This window comes from Ovis canadensis, chromosome X, assembly GCF_042477335.2.
Source record: "Ovis canadensis isolate MfBH-ARS-UI-01 breed Bighorn chromosome X, ARS-UI_OviCan_v2, whole genome shotgun sequence".
NCBI classification, from domain to species: Eukaryota; Metazoa; Chordata; class Mammalia; order Artiodactyla; family Bovidae; genus Ovis; species Ovis canadensis.
The window spans coordinates 130,798,734-130,818,377 of NC_091727.1; the positions used below are offsets into that span (position 1 = coordinate 130,798,734).

Here is a 19,644-nt window from a genome sequence, read left to right on the forward strand (position 1 = left end):
AGCCAGACAACTTGGAATGTGAAGTCAAGTGGGCCTTAGAAAGCATCACTACGAACAAAGCTAGTGGAGGTGATGGAATTCCAGTTGAGCTGTTTCAAATCCTGAAAGATGATGCTGTGAAAGTGCTGCACTCAATATGCCAGCAAATTTGGAAAACTCAGCAGTGGCCAGAGGACTGGAAAAGGTCAGTTTTCATTCCAATCCCAAAAAAAGGCAATGCCAAAGAATGCCCAAACTACTGCACAATTGCACTCATCTCACATGCTAGTAAAGTAATGCTCAAAATTCTCCAAGCCAGGCTTCAGCAATACGTGAACTGTGACCTTCCAGATGTTCAAGCTGGTTTTAGAAAAGGCAGAGGAACCAGAAATCAAATTGCCAACATCTGCTGGATCATGGAAAAAGCAGAGTTCCAGAAAAACATCTATTTCTGCTTTATTGATTATGCCAAAGCCTTTGACTGTGTGGATCACAATAAACTGTGGAAAATTCTGAAAGAGATGGTAATACTAGACCACCTAACTTGCCTCTTGAGAAATCTGTATGCAGGCCAGGAAGCAACAGTTAGAACTGGACATGGAACAACAGACTGGTTCCAAATAGGAAAAGGAGTACGTCAAGGCTGTATATTGTCACCCTGTTTATTTAACTTCTATGCAGAGTACATCATGAGAAACCCTGGGCTGGAAGAAGCACAAACTGGAATCAAGATTGCTGGGAGAAATATCAATAACCTCAGATATGCAGATGACACCACTTTTTTGGCAGAAAGTGAAGAGGCGCTAAAAAGCCGCTTGATGAAAGTGAAAGAGGAGAGTGAAAAAGTTGGCTTAAAGCTCAACATTCAGAAAACGAAGATCATGGCATCTGGTCCCATCACTTCATGGGAAATAGATGGGGAAACAGTAGAAACAGTGTCAGACTTTATTTTGGGGGGCTCCGAAATCACTGCAGATGGTGACTGCTGCCATGGAATTAAAAGACACTTACTCCTTGGAAGAAAAGTTATGACCAACCTAGATAGTATATTCAAAAGCAGAGACATTACTTTGCCGACTAGGGTCCGTCTAGTCAAGGCTATGGTTTTTCCTGTGGTCATGTATGGATGTGAGAGTTGGACTGTGAAGAAGGCTGAGTGCTGAAGAATTAATGCTTTTGAACTGTGGTGTTGGAGAAGACTCTTGAGAGTCCCTTGGACTGCAAGGAGACCCAACCAGTCCATTCTGAAGGAGATCAGCCCTGGGATTTCTTTGGAAGGAATGATGCTAAAGCTGAAGCTCCAGTACTTTGGCCACCTCATGCGAAGAGTTGACTCATTGGAAAAGACTGTGATGCTGGGAGGGATTGGGGGCAGGAGGAGAAGGGGACGACCGAAGATGAGATGGCTGGATGGCATCACGGACTCGATGGACATGAGTCTGAGTAATCTCCGGGAGATGGTGATGGACAGAGAGGCCTGGCGTGCTGTGATTCATGGGGTTGCAAAGAGTCGGACACGACTGAGCAACTGAACTGAACTAAACTGTGTTTCCATACAAATTGTAAAATTATTTGTTCTATGTTGTGGTCCTTTAATGGAACAGAACTTGGCGGTCTGGAGTTGACGATAAGAAAATGAAAGAGAGAAAGAGAGAGAAAGACATGGGGACCCAAGCTCTGATGGAGCAAGCGTGCTTTATTAGCAGAAATGTAGGCTTATATATCTTTAGTAAGATGATTACTCAGCTATTACACAGGATGAAATTTATCAATAGCCACAATATGGATAGTCTAATACATACAAGCTCGCTGACGCTGAAAAGAGTCACTGAAGGGAGTTACTGAAAGGAATCCAAGCAGATACCCTTTCCCACGACCTCAGTCCTGAGACTTGCACACAGCTCTACTCGTTCTCAGAATAGGAACTGATAAGGAACAGAGAATCCTTGAGAAATAGAAAACAGCATGCAGGAATCCTCCTGTTAAATGTTCCCTGACAACTTACCCTTATTTATTATATTTGTTAAAAGGGTCTTGACTAATTGAGGTTGTTTAGTTTTAACAATTTTTGCATAAAGGCAATGGTAAACAACAAATATAATTGTAACAAAAGGAAGGGGAATACAAGCTTGTATGAAATATGATTGATTATAATGAAAGAAATAGTTACTATGACTATAATTACTCTCTGTGAAATGTCCAGTCTAAGTTCTAAGTTCTTTGGTGTTCACAGCAAGTTTTCAGATGTCTCATTGTTCAGGCCCAATCTGTTTATCGACGACAATTCGAGGATGAGGGGGGTGTCATTTTATCGTCAAGCCAGCCAAGAAGTCCTTTGTCATGGTAATGTTTTATCATAGTATTAGTAACTTTTTATGTTACTTGAGTAGCACAGTCATACATAGTACTGTTAATATCATCTGAGCAGTTAGATAACCACATACCATGGGGTCTCCAATCGACAATTGTATGATTAGCCATAAACATAAATTTTCTTGATTTTGGATTTTGGTCCCTTTTGATATCCTGTTCATGTCTAACTGTCTACCTATTTTCCTTTTTAGGCATTTGGGAATCCAGTCTCAGGGGAAAGGGGGTGATGACCACTCTGGCTTTTTCAGGCTGTACAGGGGCATCATGGGGTTTTGAGTTTCCTTTGCCTGTTTTCTGTCAGGGTGTATTAACAGAGGGAGATGAGAGTCCATGGAATGATAAGGTGACTTTTTTCAGCATTGTCTAGGTGTTGGTCAGGGAATATTTTTGTCATACTACCATGTGGAAATTTGTTGTATTCTGGAAGAAACACTTAACAAGAAAGTTAAAGGTATATGGCCCAAAGATTAAGAGAAGTAGAAAAGCTGTTTAGGGGCTACCAGGAGAACTAGGACCAGACATTGGGTTCATGACATTAATGTTTCTCTAGGTATGAGAAGATGCAAGAATTTGGGCTCATAAAATCTTTATCTGAAAACATCTGACTGTCTGAAGGCTGGTTTTTCTGTTTTTTGTTTTTTGTTTTTTTGGGTTTTTTTTCCCAGAGCATAGAGTGTCTTATTTTTGATTTCTGCCCTGAACTCCTTTCAGGGGGTGTTGAAGGTCAGCAGCTTGCAGTGGTCATGATGTAATCTTTGTAGAGGCAGCTGGTGAGTATCAACTTTCAGTCAGTAGGGTCCCTTCATAGCCACATATTTGACCGTGTTTGGGGGGCATTTTATGGCCATTGTGTCTCACGGTGTTGGGAAAGCTCATTCCCAGGTTTAGGGAAGATTCCATTGATAGGCCACTCAGTGTGCTGTTATTGGACCAGGCTTTGCAAGTAGCAAAAGTCTCTAGACCACTGTCTTACTAGCCTCTCGGTCCAGGAAAATATTTTCTCTTGTTGTTTTTTCCCACATCTAGAGTTACATTGTTACAATCATTGATGTCATATGGAACTGCATATCAGCATTATATCACAGGCTCAGTCATACATTTGTTAACGTAAGAAATTCTTCTGAAACAAGTGACATAGAAAATAATATAGCTATAGTTAGCACTTATTAGTAAAATCATGTCTTAAGAAACCCGTATCATGCATAAAACACTTTTCTACTTGTCATAAACCTTTTGTATACTTTTTGTATTTATCTGTACATTTTTTTTTCTCATATAGAACTTTCTTTCTGGGTTACACTTTCCACAAACCTTTTTTACACTTTCTGTATTCATCACTTTATTTGTCCATTCATAGAATAGCCATCTATAAGCCATACTTCTTTGTTTTCTTAATAAAATGTAGTTTCATTTCTTATACCTTTTTTTTACTGAAAATATGTATTGTACCTTTTTTTTAGAAACCATGAACTGTTGTTTAGCTCATTTATAAATTAACCTCAGCAATATTATCCAGAGGTAAAGACATACATACATATCTAGACAGACAGAGATCTCATAGTTTTCTGCTTTAAGATTTAAAAGGTCTGTTTGTCTCCCACTTTTTTTTTCTGGCTTGAAGTTGTACTCATCTGTCTAAGGCTGACATCTCAGGCAAAGTAGGTTGTCTATTTCAATAATGTGATAAGATATAAGCTTTTACCTAGGCATGTTTTTACCTAGGCATGTTTTTGTTGTATCAAGGTTGGAGCTGTTGGGTCAGGAAGTCCCATGGGAGAATGAAGAGAGGGAGTACAAATAATTTTAGAGGTAAATCTAGTCTGATGCGAGTAAGAAACTGTTTTTGTAGTTTATTTTGCACTAAATAGAGTTCCTCTTGTGTCTCTTGAGAAAGTGAATGAGGGCTCTTTAAATTAGGATCTCCTTTCATTAACTTTTCTAAGGTCTGTCAAGAGACGTCATTTGTTAGATTTCTTTTTTATAACAAAAATAGGAGAATTTCAAGGAGAGCCAGTAAGTCTAGCAAAGGAGAGACTTTTGGATTTGTGTCTGCTGGCAGAGGAGGAACATTTGGAGCAGCCGGGGAAGGATTTGTAGGAAAGTTCTGAAATATTTTATGTTGTTCTAATTGGGCCTTTTGTAAAGTTTCATCATCTAATTCATATTTATGTAACAAATTTTATGTCTGTTGTCGAATATCATGAGGGCTAGAATTACCTTGAAATGGCAGAATTGCAGCTTTAATGAGAGCTCGTAAGGGCCAGAAATCAATTGGAATATTTTTTATCCGTCTGGTGGCTCATTCAACATTTTCTTTGACCCAGTGCCAAATTTCTAAATCAAAACTGCTTTTATCAGGGAACCAAGGATTACACTCAACCACTGTTTGAAGGCAAGCCTCTATTAGTTTGCATGAAACCAAAAGTCCCTGAGCTTTAAACAAATGGTGAAGTAAAGTAGAGAAATGATGGGGCTTTTCAGCCGTTTAATCCATGTCTGAGTACTTACCGACCTCAACAGGCCCTGAGTCACTCCGTCTGAAATGCCACATATACCAGGTCCCTGTTCTGGGGGCCACTTGTTGTGGTCCTTTAATGGACCGGAACCTGGTGGTCCAGAGTCGATAATAAGAAAGTAAAAGAGAGAAAGAGAGAGAGAGAAAGAAAGAAAAAGAGAAGGAAAGACATGGGGACCCAAGCTCTGATGGAGCAAGGGTGCTTTATTAGCAGAAATGTAGGCTTACATATCTTTAGTAAGATGATTACTCAGCTATTACACAGGATGAAATTTTATCAATAGCCACAATATGGATAGTCTAATACATACAAGGTCGCTGACGCTGAAAAGAGTCACTGAAGGGAGTTGCTGAAAGGAATCCAAGCAGATACCCTTTCCCATGATTTCAGTCCTGAGAACTGCGTGCAGCTCTATTCATTCTCAGAATAGGAACTGATAAGGAACAGAGAATCCTTGAGAAATAGAAAACAAACAGCATGCAGGAATCCTTCTGTTAAATGTTCCCTGACAGTTCTAATTCTGTGAAAAATACTGTTGGTAGCTTCAATCTATTGAATCTATAGATTGGTTAGGGTATATATTCATTTTCACTATATTGATCCTTCTGATCCATGAACATGGTATGTTTCTCCATCTATTTGTGTCACCTTTGATTTCTTTCATCACTATTTTGTAGTTTTCTATATATAGGCCTTTTTTTTCTTTAGGTAAATTTATTCCTAAGTATTTTATTATTTTTGTTGCAATGGTGAATGGGATTGTTTCCTTAATTTCTCTTTCTGTTTTTTCATTTTTAGTGTATAGGAATGCAAGGGATTTCTGTGTATTAATTTTATATCCTGCAATTTTACTATATTCATTTATTAGCTCTAGCAATTTTCTGGTGGTATCTTTAGGGTTTTCTATGTAGAGGATCATGTCATCTGCAAACAGTGAGAGTTTTACTTTTGCTTTTCCAATCTGGATTCCTTTTATTTCTTTTTCTTCTCTGAATGCTGTGGCTAGGACTTCCAAAACTATGTTGAATAGTAGTGGTGAGAGTGGGCACACTTGTCTTGTTCCTGATTTTAGAGGAAGTGCTTTCAATTTTTCACCATTGAGGATAATGTTTGCTGTCAGTTTGTTGTATAAGGCTTTTATTTTGTTTAGGTCTGATCCTTCCATGCTTGCTTTCTGGAGAGTTTTTTTTTTTTTTTATCATAAATGGGTGTTGAATTTTGTCAAGGGCTTTCTCTGCATATATTAAGATAATCAAATGGTTTTTGTCTTTCAATTTGTAATAATGGTGTATCACATTGTTTGATTTGTGATATTGAAGAATGTATCCTTGGAATAAAACCCGCTTGATCATGATGTATGATCTTTTTAATATGTTGTTGGATTCTGTTTACTAGCATTTTGTTGAGGGTTTTGCATATATGTTCATCATTGATATTGGCCTGTAGTTTGTGTGTGTGTGTGTGTGTGTGTGTGTATGTGTGTGGCACCTTTGTCTGACTATGGTATTAGGGTGATGGTGGCCTCATAGAATGAGTTTGAGAGTTTCCCTTCCTCTGCAATTTTCTGGAAGAGTTTGAATAGGATAGGTGTTAGCTCTTCTCTAAATTTTTGGTAGGATATACCTGTGAAGCCATCTGGTCCTGGGCTTTTCTTTGTTGGAAGATTTTTGATTACAGTTTGATTTCCATGCTTGTGATGGGTCTGTTAAGATTCTCTGTTTCTTCCTGGTTCAGTTTTGGAATGTTATACTTTTCTAAGAATTTGTCAATTTCATGCAAGTTGTCCATTTTATTGGCATATAATTGGTCATAGTAGTCTCTTATAATCTTTTGTATTTCTGTGTTGTCATGATTTCTCCATTTTCATTTCTAATTTTATTGATTTGATTCTTCTCCTTTTTTTTCTTGATGAGTCTGGCTAACAGTTTGTCTATTTATCATCTCAAAGATCCAGCTTTTAGTTTTGTTGATTTTTGCTATAGTCTCCATTTCTCTTTCAGTTATTTCTGCCCTAATTTTTATGATTTCTTTCCTTCTACTAACTTTGGCTTTCTTCTGTTCTTCTTTTTCTAGTTGCTTTAGGTGTACAGTTATGTTATTTATTTGATGTTTCTCTTGTTTCTTGAGGTAGGCTTGTATTGCTATGAACCTCCCTCTTAGCATTGCTTTTATAGGTTTCGGGTTGTCATGTTTTCATTTTCATTTGTTTTTATGCATATTTTGCTTTCCTTTTTGATTTCTTCCATGATCTTAACACAACGTGACTTTTACAAATGAATTCTCATAAAACCCCACCATCTTAAGTTGGAGACTACCTATACATACAACTATATCTACTGTCACTGTTTAAAAATATCAGCCTATATTTTGAATGTCATGTTGTTGTTTAGTTTCTAAGTTGTATCCAACACTTTTGCAACCTCATGGACTGTAGCCTGCGAAGCTCCTCTGTCCATGGGATTTCTCAGCAGGAAGAATGGAGTGGGTTGCCATTTCCTCTCCAGGAGATCTCCCCGACCCAAGGATTGAACCCCTATCTCCTGCATTGGCAAGCAGATTCTTTACCACTGAGCCACCAGGGAAGCCCTATATTTTGACTATGTGAAAATAATAAAGTCTGTTGCTCAAACTCTTATTTATATCAAAATATAATACCAGGAAGAAAATTCACAAGTGACATGGATTCCTCTTCTTTGCATATACCCAAGAGAATTGAAAGCATAAATCTACACAAGGACTTGTACATGAATGTTCATAGGAACATTAGCCATAATGGCCATAAAGTGGTAACGATCCAAGTTTTCTTTAGCTGATGAATGGATAACCAAATATGGAATACCCATAGACTGGAATATTATTCAGCAATTAAAAAGGATGAAATACTGATGCATGCTTCAACATGGATAAACCTTGAAAATATGCTAAGTAGAAGAAGGCAGTCACAAAAGACCGTATATTGTGTGATTCCATTTAAATGTAATGTCCAGAATAGGCAAATCCATAGAGACAAAAGGCTAATTGATGGTTCCCGGGGGCTAGGAATGGGAGCAGAAACTGACTAAAAATGGATATGAAGGGATTTTAGGGGATAATGTCAGTCAGTCAGTTCAGTCGCTCAGTTGTGTCTGACTCTTTGTGACCCCCATGAACCACAGCATGCCAGGCCTCCCTGTCTATCACCAACTCCCAGAGTCCACCTAAACCCATGTCCATTGAGTTGGTGATGCCATCCAACCATCTCATCCTCTGTTGACCCCTTCTCCTCCTGCCCTCAATCTTTCCCAGCATCAGGATCTTTTTCAGAGTCAACTCTTCACATGAGATGGCCAAAGTATTGGAGTTTCAGCTTCAGTGTCAGTCCTACCAATGAACACCCAGGACTGATCTCCTGGTTAATGTAATGTTCTCAAATTCACTTGTGGTGGGCACAATTCTATCCATCTTTAGAACCATACATTTACAAGGGCTGAATTTTTGGTATCTAAATTATATGTTCATACAGCTAGTAAATATTCAAAAATTATAAGTGCCTCCCCAGCAGAACTGCTGCAAAGCTTGAGATGATTAACTTCCTAAGAATATAGAGAAACTTCCCAAGAATATAGAGAAACTTTATAGTGTGGCATCACACACATTGGGCATATTGCCACAGAAGACATTATGTATATCCTGGATTTCATAATCATGGTTCTGAAGTGTTTCAAACAACTGTTTATTCTTAATATGTTTGCCAAAATAAAGAGCTGCTTTTAACCCATTAATAGCATCCAAAGAATGATACTTCCAAAGAGAAGACTGAAGGAAAAGGTAATTATAAAGCAATAAAGTGGCCTTATGTTTTCTGTAATATAAAGATGGACATTTCCCTGGTGGCTTAGTTAGTGATAAAGAATCTGCCTGCAGTGCAGGAGACCTGGGTTTGATCCCTGGGTTGGGAAGATCCCCTGAAGGAGGGCATGACAATCTACCCCAGAATTTTTGCCTGGAGAATCCCCATGGACAGAGGAGGCTGGCGGGCCATAATCCATAGGGTCACACAGAGTCAGACATGACTGAAGCGACTAAGCAGCAGCAGCAGTGTAAAGATGGACTGGCATCATGGTCCTTTTCTAACCCTAAATTTTCAGTGATCAATAGGAGGAGGGTTCTGGAGAGAGGGGACATATGTATACCTGTGACTGATCTGTGTTGATGTATGGCAGAGGCCAACACAATATTGTAGAGCAATTGTCCTCCAATAAAAAAAGAAAAAGAAAAAAACTTATCAGTGGTCAACCTCATTATTTACCTTGTTGACATTTAAAAATAATTCATGATAGATTCAGTTATTTTATAATGGCAGCAGTTCCTCACTATGTAGTGAAATATGTAAACACGCTGTGCTGTGCTTAGTTGCTCAGTCATGTACGACTCTGTGACCCCATGGATTGCAGCCTGCCAGGTTCCTCTGTCCATGGGGATTCTCCAGGCAAGAATACTGGAGTGGGTTGCCATGACCTCCTCCAGGGGATCTTCCCAACCCAGGAATAGAAGACAGTTCTCCCGCATTGCAGGTGAATTTTTTTTACCATCTGAGCCACCAGGGAAGCCCAAATACTGAAGTTTTAGTTTTTATTAATCAAATATATCAACAAATATTTACATTAAACCTTTTTCCTCCTAAATCCAAGCATATGTTAAAAGTTAGGATATGATTACTAAATACCAGACACAAACTTTTATTGGAATATTTTATTTACGTTTTATATTTAAAGAGAATCAATATAAATCGGGACCTATTTACAGCATTTCAAATCAGTGTACAAGAATGCAATGGTTTCATCCACTCTATATTTAGCCAACAAAAATACATGTCTATTCTGCTTTTGCTTAAATTCTGCTGGAATTTGTACTGGAAACAAAACTCTAAAACCAAAGATAAGCCACAGAAAATATAAAGTGCATTTTTATAATAGCTCTATTTAACTTTGGTGGATGAAGCTTCAAACTTTATATTAAGGCACCTGGAATTCTACCCCCCAACACCAATTCTTTTTCAAACACCAAGAAAATGCATTCACGAAATTTATAGCTACATAGATAGAATTTTATTTTACCTAATGTTATTTTATAAAGCCCATTTTGGTAAAATGTAAACTCAATTTTCAGTCAACTTTATTTGGAAAACATTTTCTATAGACTAATTTCTGTAGACAAATTCATACACAGAGATCAACTACCAATTTTTGTGTGACTTATTCAAAATCATTCTCAAATGGCATGATGATTTATATGTTCTACTTTTGAAAGTCCCATAAGTAAAGTTTGAGAAATAGTTATACAGTGTTTTTGTAAGGAAAGTTTATGTCTATGATCTTTTGTCAAATTGGTGTCATTAATATACCAATCAATCCAGTCCAGTCCATATTCTCTAAAAAACTATGCTTGACACTCAAATGAAGTAAATTTAGCCTGATTTTTAAAATAAGAAATTGTTAAAATGAGTATTTTGCTTTAATCTTTTTCTATCAACTTAATGCAGTTTAAATAGATATTTCACGAAGTACTAGCCTAAGTTTGCATTGTTTTTTAAATTACAATTCCAGATCAATATAAGCACCTGGAGAAAAACCCTGACACATATAGCCCAAGCTAAAGTAGTATTATTTTTAATTAAGATACTATCATAAAATAAAGTGATTATAGCTATTCCACATTTTAAAAGCAACATGTTTTGATAAGAAAATTGTTATAAATGGAAAACATGATTACTTGACAAGAGTTTTGAATGTTTAAAAATGTTGCTACTGCTATCAAGAGGAAACTTGCCTATGAAAAATATTATAATGTGTTTGTGGAAAAAGTTAATAGGTTTAATATTTTAAGTCATTTAACTATAGCATAATATTAGTTATCTCAGCACTTTCAGTATCATTCTTATTTTATTAAGTTTATCCAGTTCCTTAGTAGTAAACTAGGCCCTGATTGGCAGTTCTGTTATTACTAAAGGTTCAAGTTTTCTATTGATACAGATTTTATGATTTAATTTCTCGAACAGTGGTCTCCTGATCAGGACTTTCATCTTCTTCAAAGGTTGGGTTGTCAACGTGAGGAACAACATCCACTGCCATGGAATTTGCTTCATGGTTTACCAGCTGTAGATTTTCATCTTAAAAAAAAAATGGCATTTGAATCAGTTCTAATGAGGTGGATGAAACTGGAGCCTATTATATAGAGTGAAGTAAGTCAGAAAGAAAAACACCAATACAGTATACTAACGCAGATATATGGAATTTAGAAAGATGGTAACGATGACCCTATATGTGAGACAGCAAAAGAGACACAGATATAAGAGTGGACTTTTCGACTCTGTGGGAGAAGGCGAGGGTGGAATGATTTGAGAGAATAGCACTGAAACATGTATATTACCATATGTGAAATACATGACCAGTCCCAGTTCAATGCAGGAAACAGGGCACTCAGAGCCAGTGCACTGGGACAACCCAGAGGGATGGGATGGGGAGGGAGGTGGGGGGGGGCTTCAGGATGGGGGACGCACGTATACCTGTGGCTGATTCATGTCAATGTATGGCAAAACCCACCACAAGACTGTAAAGTAATTAGTCTCCAATTAAAATTGTTAAATGGCAATTTTAGGATGCTTTTACCCCTCTGTTTTTCTTTTTTTAAAAAATATTTATTTTTTAACTTTACAATATTGTATTGGTTTTGCCATACATCAACATGAATCTACCATAGGTGTACACGTGTTCCCAATTCTGAATCCCCCTCCCGCCTCCCTCCCCGTACCATCCCTCTTGGTCATCCCAGTGCACCAGCCCCAAGCATCCTGTATCCTGCATCAAACCTAGACTGGTGATTCGTATATGATATTATACATGTTTCAATGCCATTCTCCCATATCATCCTGCCCTCGCCTTCTCCCACAGAGTCCAAAACACCGTTCTATACATCTGTGTCTCTTTTGCTGTCTCACATACTGGGTTATTGTTACCATCTTTTAAATTCCATATATATGCGTTAGTATACTGTATTGGTCATATACACAATAGAGTATTACTCAGCCATTAAAAAGAATACATTTGAATCAGTTCTAATGAGGTGGATGAAACTGGAGCCTGTTATACAGAGTGAAGTTAGTCAGAAAGAAAATACCCCTCTGTTCTTTAAGACAAAATTCAACACACATGTCTAAGAAGTCTTTCTTATCTAATTCAATCACACTCTGATTATCACACTAATTCCCTGTTTCTTTAATATGATTTTGCTGCCTTACATAAAGCACTTATATGTGTGTGCTCAGTCACTTCAGTCGTGCCTGACTCTTTGTGACCCTATGGATTATAGCCTGCCAGGCTCCTCTGTCTATGGGATTTCCCAGGCAAGAATACTGGAGTGGGTTGCTATTTCCTCCTCCAGGGGATCTTCCCAACCCAGGAATCGAACCCTTGCCTCTGGTATCTTCTGCATTGGCAGGCGGGTTCTTTACCACTGCACCCAGGGAAGCCCTAAAGCATTTATGGCATTATATTAATTTACAATTACTATTTTGTTGATTCATACATGTGTTTATTTTTACCTACATTATAGCATCCTTAAGAGCAACAGTTATGTCTTCTGCTTCTTCTCTATTCTAAATATAATAGCTCTTAAAATCAACTTCATGTTTGAATCACCTGAGCACTTTAAAAAATTATCTATGCTTTTTCATATACATAGAGAGACTGATAAGATAGATCTGTGTATATGCTCAGTCAAGTCCAACTCTTTGTGACCCCATGGACTGTAGCCTTCCAGGTTCCTCTGTCTATGGGATTTCCCAGCCAAAAATACTGGTTGTCATTTCCTTCTCCAGGGGATCTTCCCAATCCAGGGATTGAACCCACATCTCCTGTGTCTCCTGCATTGCAGGAAGATTCTTTACCAACTGATAGATAGATAGACAGAAGGACTAAAGCTAATCAACCAGGAAGTTGTGAAGGGAGTTCCCAAAATGGAATACAAGTAGTAACAAGTGAATATAATTATTTTACAAATGAAATATAGAGAGTTCAGAAGAGAGTGGGAAAGAAAAGAACTAACCTAAGTAATTTTGGAAAATGATATTTTGACTATATCCTATAAGGTTAAAACCAAAGAACTACACTGGTTAGTGAAATTGTTCTTCACAGGGTACATTGGCAATGTTACAACTTACATGTACTTTAGGATTGAACAAATAAGTAAATATACTGAGGATAATAACAGCCGGGTTTCTCAATGTCCAAGAATGGAGTTAAAAGTAAGGAAAGAGGAAGGCTAGAATAAACTCTGTGATGTTGGATTAGAATCATACATCAGTATGAACTAGCTGTTCTTCAGATAGGTAAATGTAGATGTGTGTATATTTGTGTGAGTACATACACATATTTCCTCACTTTGTTCCTTGAAACTAATAGCAATGATACTCCAAAAGCAATGAGCATACCTAATGCCTGATCTTGACTCTGAGGTGCTGTTCTCCAATAAAAGCCCCCACTCCCTGATTTTAGGGTTAGGGCAAGAGAGAAGATTAACCTAGATTCTAGCCTGCTGCTGCTGCTAAGTCACTTCAGTCGTGTCCAACTCTGTGCAACCCCATAGACGGTAGCCTACCAGGCTCCCCCGTCCCTGGGATTCTCCTAGGGGCCAGCAAACTACAGCTTGCAAGCCAAATCCATAGCTAAGAGTGATTTTGACATTTTTAAGAGGTTGGAAGATAAAACAACACTGTCCCAGCCCCCAAAGCAACAAAGACCTAAAGTCTTCAAAGCCTAAAATACTTATTATCTGGCCCTATACAGAAAAAGTTTGCCACTCCTTGGCCTAGACCATCTTGTGATGATAGAAAGTAAGGAAGTACTCAAAAAGGGGGGGGGGGAGCATTATTTTGAAAGAAAATCAACCAACTTGAGGGAGTTCCCAATGACCAAATCTAGAACAATCTAAGCATGAATAAATCATGAGAATAATATTATGGAGAAAAAGAAGTGAGTCTGTGAGTCCATATTATTATAAACAGTTGAATAAATAAGTGGAGAAATGATAGCTCTTCTTTAAATTAGAAGCTTAATTAATGTAGAAAGAAGGATGGAAATAGAAAATCACCATTTGGCACACACTTCAGTAATAATTATTGCAAGCAAGAACTATCAATGATTGCTAAAATTAGTAGGTAAAAATTATGATGAGAAACAGGACATTTGCATAGTTTCCAAGTGCCTATAAAACAATAAAGGGAAAAATAATAACTTTAAAAGAAGAGGCTTGGCAGATACCACCTTAACCAAGTGAACAAAGTTAAAAGCAGTGATAATAAGACATGGGCATAATGTGCCTCATTATATGATATCAAGCAGACAAGATAAGATATGTGGTTTTCTTGCCAGAAATAGACAATGAATTTAATCATTGGGAAACAGCAGACAATTCCAAATTGAAGGATATTCTTCAAAGTAACTAACTGGTGGCCTTCAAAGGTGTCAGAGCCAAGAAAAATGAAGACTTAGAAACAGTCACATATTAAGACTAAAAGGACATGACAGTTAAATGTAATGTGGACCTCTCAGCAGATTCGGTATAGAAAGAACATATCCAAACATAAAGGACGTATATAGGGACTTCCCTGGTGGTACAGTGGTTAAGATTCCAAGCTTTCAATGCAGGGGGTATGGGTTGGATCCCTGGTCAGGGAGCTAAGATCTCACATGCCTCACATGCGTGAGATGAACTAATATTTGACAAGGGAACCAAAAACATCCAGTGGGGAAGACAGTCTTCAATAAATGGTGTTGGGTAACCTGGATAAATACGCAACAGAATGAAACCAGACTCCCATCTCACACCACTTCCCCAGAGGGATGGTAAGGGGAGGGAGGTGGGAGGGGGGTTCAGGATCAGGAACACATGTACACCCATGGTGGATTCATGTTGATGTATGGCAAAACCAATACAATATTGTAAAGTAATTAGCCTCCAATTAAAATAAATAAATTTAAATTAAAATGAACTCTAAATAGATTAAGGACTTAAAATGCCAAAATAACAAATGGGACTACATCAAACCAAAAAGCTTCTGCTCAGCAAAAGAAATAATCAAAAGAATGAAAAGGCAAGCTACAAAATGGGAGAAAATATTTGCAAACCACATATCAGATAAGGAGTTAATATCCAAAATATATAAGGAACTCATATAATTCAATAGCAGAAAAGTAAATAATCTGATTTAAAACTGGGCAGAATTGAAATTTTGGGGGGAAAAGATATTTTCCCAAAGAAGACATGTGTGCATGCTCAGTTGCTCAGTCATCTCCAACTCTTTGCCCCCATGGACTGCAGCCCATCAGGCTCCTCTGTCCAAAGGACTTTCCAGACAAGAACATTGGAGTGGGATGCCATTTCCTCCTCCAGGGGATCTTCCTGACCCAGGGATTGAACCTGCATCTCCTGTGGCTCCTGCATTGGCAGGCAGAATATTTACTGCTGACCCATCTGGGAAGCACCCCAAAGAAGATATGTGGATACAAATGGCCAACAAGTACATGAAAAGATGTTCATCGCTAATCATCAGGGAAATGCAAATCAAAACCACAATGTGATATTGCCTCACGCTTGTTAGAATAGCTATTATCAAAATGATAACAGATGAGTGTTGTTGGCAAGGATGTGAAGAAAAGGGAACTCTGGTGCACAGTTGGTGGGAATGTATATTGGTACAGCACTATGGGAAACATGTTCTCAAAAAACTAAAAATAGAACTACCATATCATCCAGCAATCCAACTTCTGGGTATATACGCAAAGGAAATGAAAGCATTATCCTGAAGAGACAGCTGCACCTCCATGTTCACTGCCATTATTCACAATAGCCAGACACAGAAGTAACCTGCTTCTATTGACTGATCAACAGATATAGAAAATGTGAGATACATATATATGTACACATACACAACAGGAATATTACTCAGCCATGAGAAAGAAGGAGATACTGCCATTTGCAACAACACTGATAGATCTTGAGGACACTGTGCTAAGTGAAATAAGCCACACAGAGAAAGACAAACACTGCATGATAACACTTATATGTGGAATCTTTTTTTTAAAAAGTCAAAGTCATAGAAACAGAATGGTGGTTCCAAGAGGCTAGAAGCAGGGGGGGAATGGAGAAATGTCCATCAAAGGATACAAGTTTCCAGTTATAAGATGAGTAAGTTCTTGGGAATTTAATATATAGCATGGTGACTACAGTTAACAATACTGTAGTAAATACTTGAAAGTTGCTAAGTGTAGATCTTAAATGTTCTCACCACACCTACACACACACAATTTGTAATTATTTGAGATGATAGATTTGGTGACTAATCTTTCTCTGGTTATATGTCAAGTATGTGTCAATAAAATTGGGGGGAAATGAGAGAAGAGGAAATGCAATGTGGGATCCTAGGACAGAAGAAGTACATTAATGGGTCAACTGGTGAAATTTGAGTAAGTTCAATTTAGTTACCAACATTTTATCATACAATTTCCCGATTTTGATAACTGTATATGGTTATATACAATGTTAATACTTGGAGAAGTTCAGTGATTGGCATTCTTTTTACTATTTTTGAAACATTTTTAAAGTCAGGCTGAAACTATTAAAAAAAAAAAAAACAACCTGTGTTTGGGCCCCACATCTCATGGATTCTGATTGAACTATTCTGGGGTAGAGTCCAGGTATCAGTAATGTTTAAAGTTCTTCTGGGTGATTCTAATGTGCAGCAAGGATTAAGAACTAGGGGCCCTATTCTGTGGTTCTCAAAGTGTGGTCCCTGGATAAGCAGTATCATTACCACCTGGAAACTTCTTAGAAATGAAAATTCTCAGGGCTCTTCTCAAACCTATTGAGTCAGAAACTAGTGGTTGCCACTCTGTTTTTTTTTTTTAATAAACTTTTATTCATTTACTTTGGCTGTGTTGGGTCTTTGTTGCTGTGCACGAGCTTTCTCTAGTTGCAGCAAGTGGGGGCTACTCTCTAGTTGCAATGCATGGGTTTCTCGTTGCTGTGGCTTGTCCTTGTAGAGCATGGGCTCTATAGCGCTGGCTTCAAGTTGCAGTGCAGGGGCTTAGTTGGCCCGCAGCATGTGGGATCTTCCTAGACCAGGGATTTGAACCTGTGTCCGCTGCACTGCAAGGCAGATTCTTAACCACTGAACCAGGGAAGGCCCTCCCCTCTGTTTAAACAAGCCCTCTAGGTGACTCAAGGTATGCTTAAGTTTGAAAACCAGTGCTCTAATACAACTCAGCACAATGATGGAACACACAGGCACAAACTAACCAACTGTATGTTTTCGAAGCTATTTAAACCAACTATCACCATAATAATCAGTGGTTAATAGCAAATATGCCAAAACAATTATTATATAATTGTGTGTCAGTATGTGTGTGTGCTCAGTTGAGTCTGACTCTTTGCAACCCTGTGGACCATAGCCCACCAGGCTCCTCTGTCCACGGGATTTTCCAGGCATGAATACTGGAATGGGTTGCCATTTCCTCCTCTAGTTGACAAGTCTACTTTATTATTAATGTTAAATTTTGCTGTTCTAATGTTTTTGCAAAACCAATTTAAAAATTCACAGTTGTCATCTGATCTCAAACCAAAGTGGTGGTGGTGGTTTAGTCACTCAATCATGTCCGACTCTTGTGATCCCATGGACTGCAGCCTGCCAGGCTCCTCCATCCATGGGACTCTCCAGGCAAGAATACTGGAGTGGGTTGCTATCTCCTTTTCCCTCAAAGCAAAGTATATTCTCTTAATTTAAGACATATGACCGAGGCACCAATTTATCTATTAGCAGTATCTCTGAACTATAGAAGTAGCCAAGAAGGAAAAGTAACACTTAAATTATGAAACCCCAAATATCAATATATAAAAGGAATGGCAAGTGTGCCACTTCTATCCATGATTACATTTTAAGTAGTCACAAAAGTCACACTAACACATTCACCTTCAAAGATGTTGGTTTAAGTCCATTTAATATTTGATTTGTTTGAAGAGCATAATAAAGTATTAGGAAACTAAGCTTAAATTTCTTAACTTTTATTTTTGCTCTGACTCTCTGAATGGGAGGATTTTACCCCAAGGCCATACCAATTCTATATATCCATTTATTTGGGTGCTCACACTTGTGATGATTGTATATTTGGCATGCCTCAAACATTTAGTGTCTGAGAAAAATCCAATCATATGAGGAAGTAACATAGGTTGTTGACTTTATAATGGGTATTCTTAGACTGGTTTGGTTTTTGGTATCTGTTACTGACTTTAGAAATAGCATATGGCTTCTAAAAGTGAAGAAAAGGCAGGGTAAAGATGAATATTTCTATATGTGCAACTTTTCTACAAACTATTAGATGTAAATTAGAATATCTCACAATCTCAGCATAATAATGATGACTGGGGGCCACAGTTGAACTGTAAAATAAAAAATTACAACTAAAATACAAAGAAATACTTCCCTTAGATATCAGAAGCTTATCTTAAAATACATGATTTTAAATCAGGACTAATTTTATATTTAATAAAACTTCTGGTTTCTTAATGTTGAAACAAATCTACTCCACACAGCTTAAACATCTCTGTCTAATTTATAATTACAGGAAACATATTACTTTATTCTTATTAAGGCAAACAAACACCATTTATGTGGGTTAAACTATTATTCTTTTTATTTTATTTATTTATTCTGTGTGGTCACTCATTCAATACTTATTTGAGTATTTGCTGTGAGGAAGCTTGTACTAGGTGCTGGGTGTACAATAGTGAACAATAAAACACTGTCCCTACCCAAATGGACTTTTAAAAGGTTTTAATATAATTCAGTGCAATAAGTGCAATGATATAAGTTCTGTGGAAGTGACAGTAGGGCCACACATGTAACTAAAGATAGGCTTCTCAGGGGAGCAAGTTTTCTTTTCAACATTTTATTTTGTATTGGGCTAAAGCCCAATACAAAATAAAACTAAGATACAAATGCAAAATAAAACTAAGATACAGAAAACTAAGATCATGGCATCTGGTCCCATCACTTCATGGGAAATAGATGGGAAAACAGTGGAAACAGTGTCAGCCTTTATTTTTCTGGGCTCCAAAATCACTGCAGATGGTGACTGCGGCCATGAAATTAAAAGACGCTTACTCCTTGGAAGGAAAGTTATGACCAACCTAGATAGCATATTCAAAAGCAGAGACATTACTTTGCCAACAAAGGTCCATCTAGTCAAGGCTATGGTTTTTCCAGTGGTCATGTATGGATGTGAGAGTTGGACTGTGAAGAAAGCTGAGTGCCGAAGAATCGATGCTTTTGAACTGTGGTGTTGGAGAAGACTCTTGAGAATCCTTTGGACTGCAAGGAGATCCAACTAGTCCATTCTAAAGGAGATCAGTCCTGGGATTTCTTTGGAAGGAATGATGCTAAAGCTGAAACTCCAATACTTTGGCCACCTCATGAGAAGAGCTGACTCATTGGAAAAGACTGATGCTGGGAGGGACTGGGGGCAGGAGGAAAAGGGGATGACCGAGGATGAGATGGCTGGATGGCATCACCAACTCGATGGATGTGAGTTTGAGTGAACTCCGGGAGTTGGTGATGGACAGGGAGGCCTGGCGTGCTGCAGTTCCTGGGGTCGCAAAGAGTCGGACATGACTGAGCAACTGAAATGAACTGAACTGAACTGAACTGAAAGCTGATTAACAATGTTGTGATAGTTTCAGGTGAACA

General features: G+C 37.9%; 1 protein-coding gene across 1 annotated transcript in view; it reads right to left on the reverse strand.

The window, feature by feature from the left end:
- Positions 1-9,584: 9,584 nt before the first annotated feature.
- Positions 9,585-19,644, reverse strand: part of RNF128 (ring finger protein 128) — a 63,174-nt gene continuing 53,114 nt past the window's right edge. Inside the window, exon 7 of the mRNA XM_070292165.1 lies at positions 9,585-11,016. Coding sequence (XP_070148266.1) covers positions 10,883-11,016 — 134 coding nt within the window. The 3' untranslated portion in view covers positions 9,585-10,882. The remainder of the gene's footprint in view (positions 11,017-19,644) is intronic.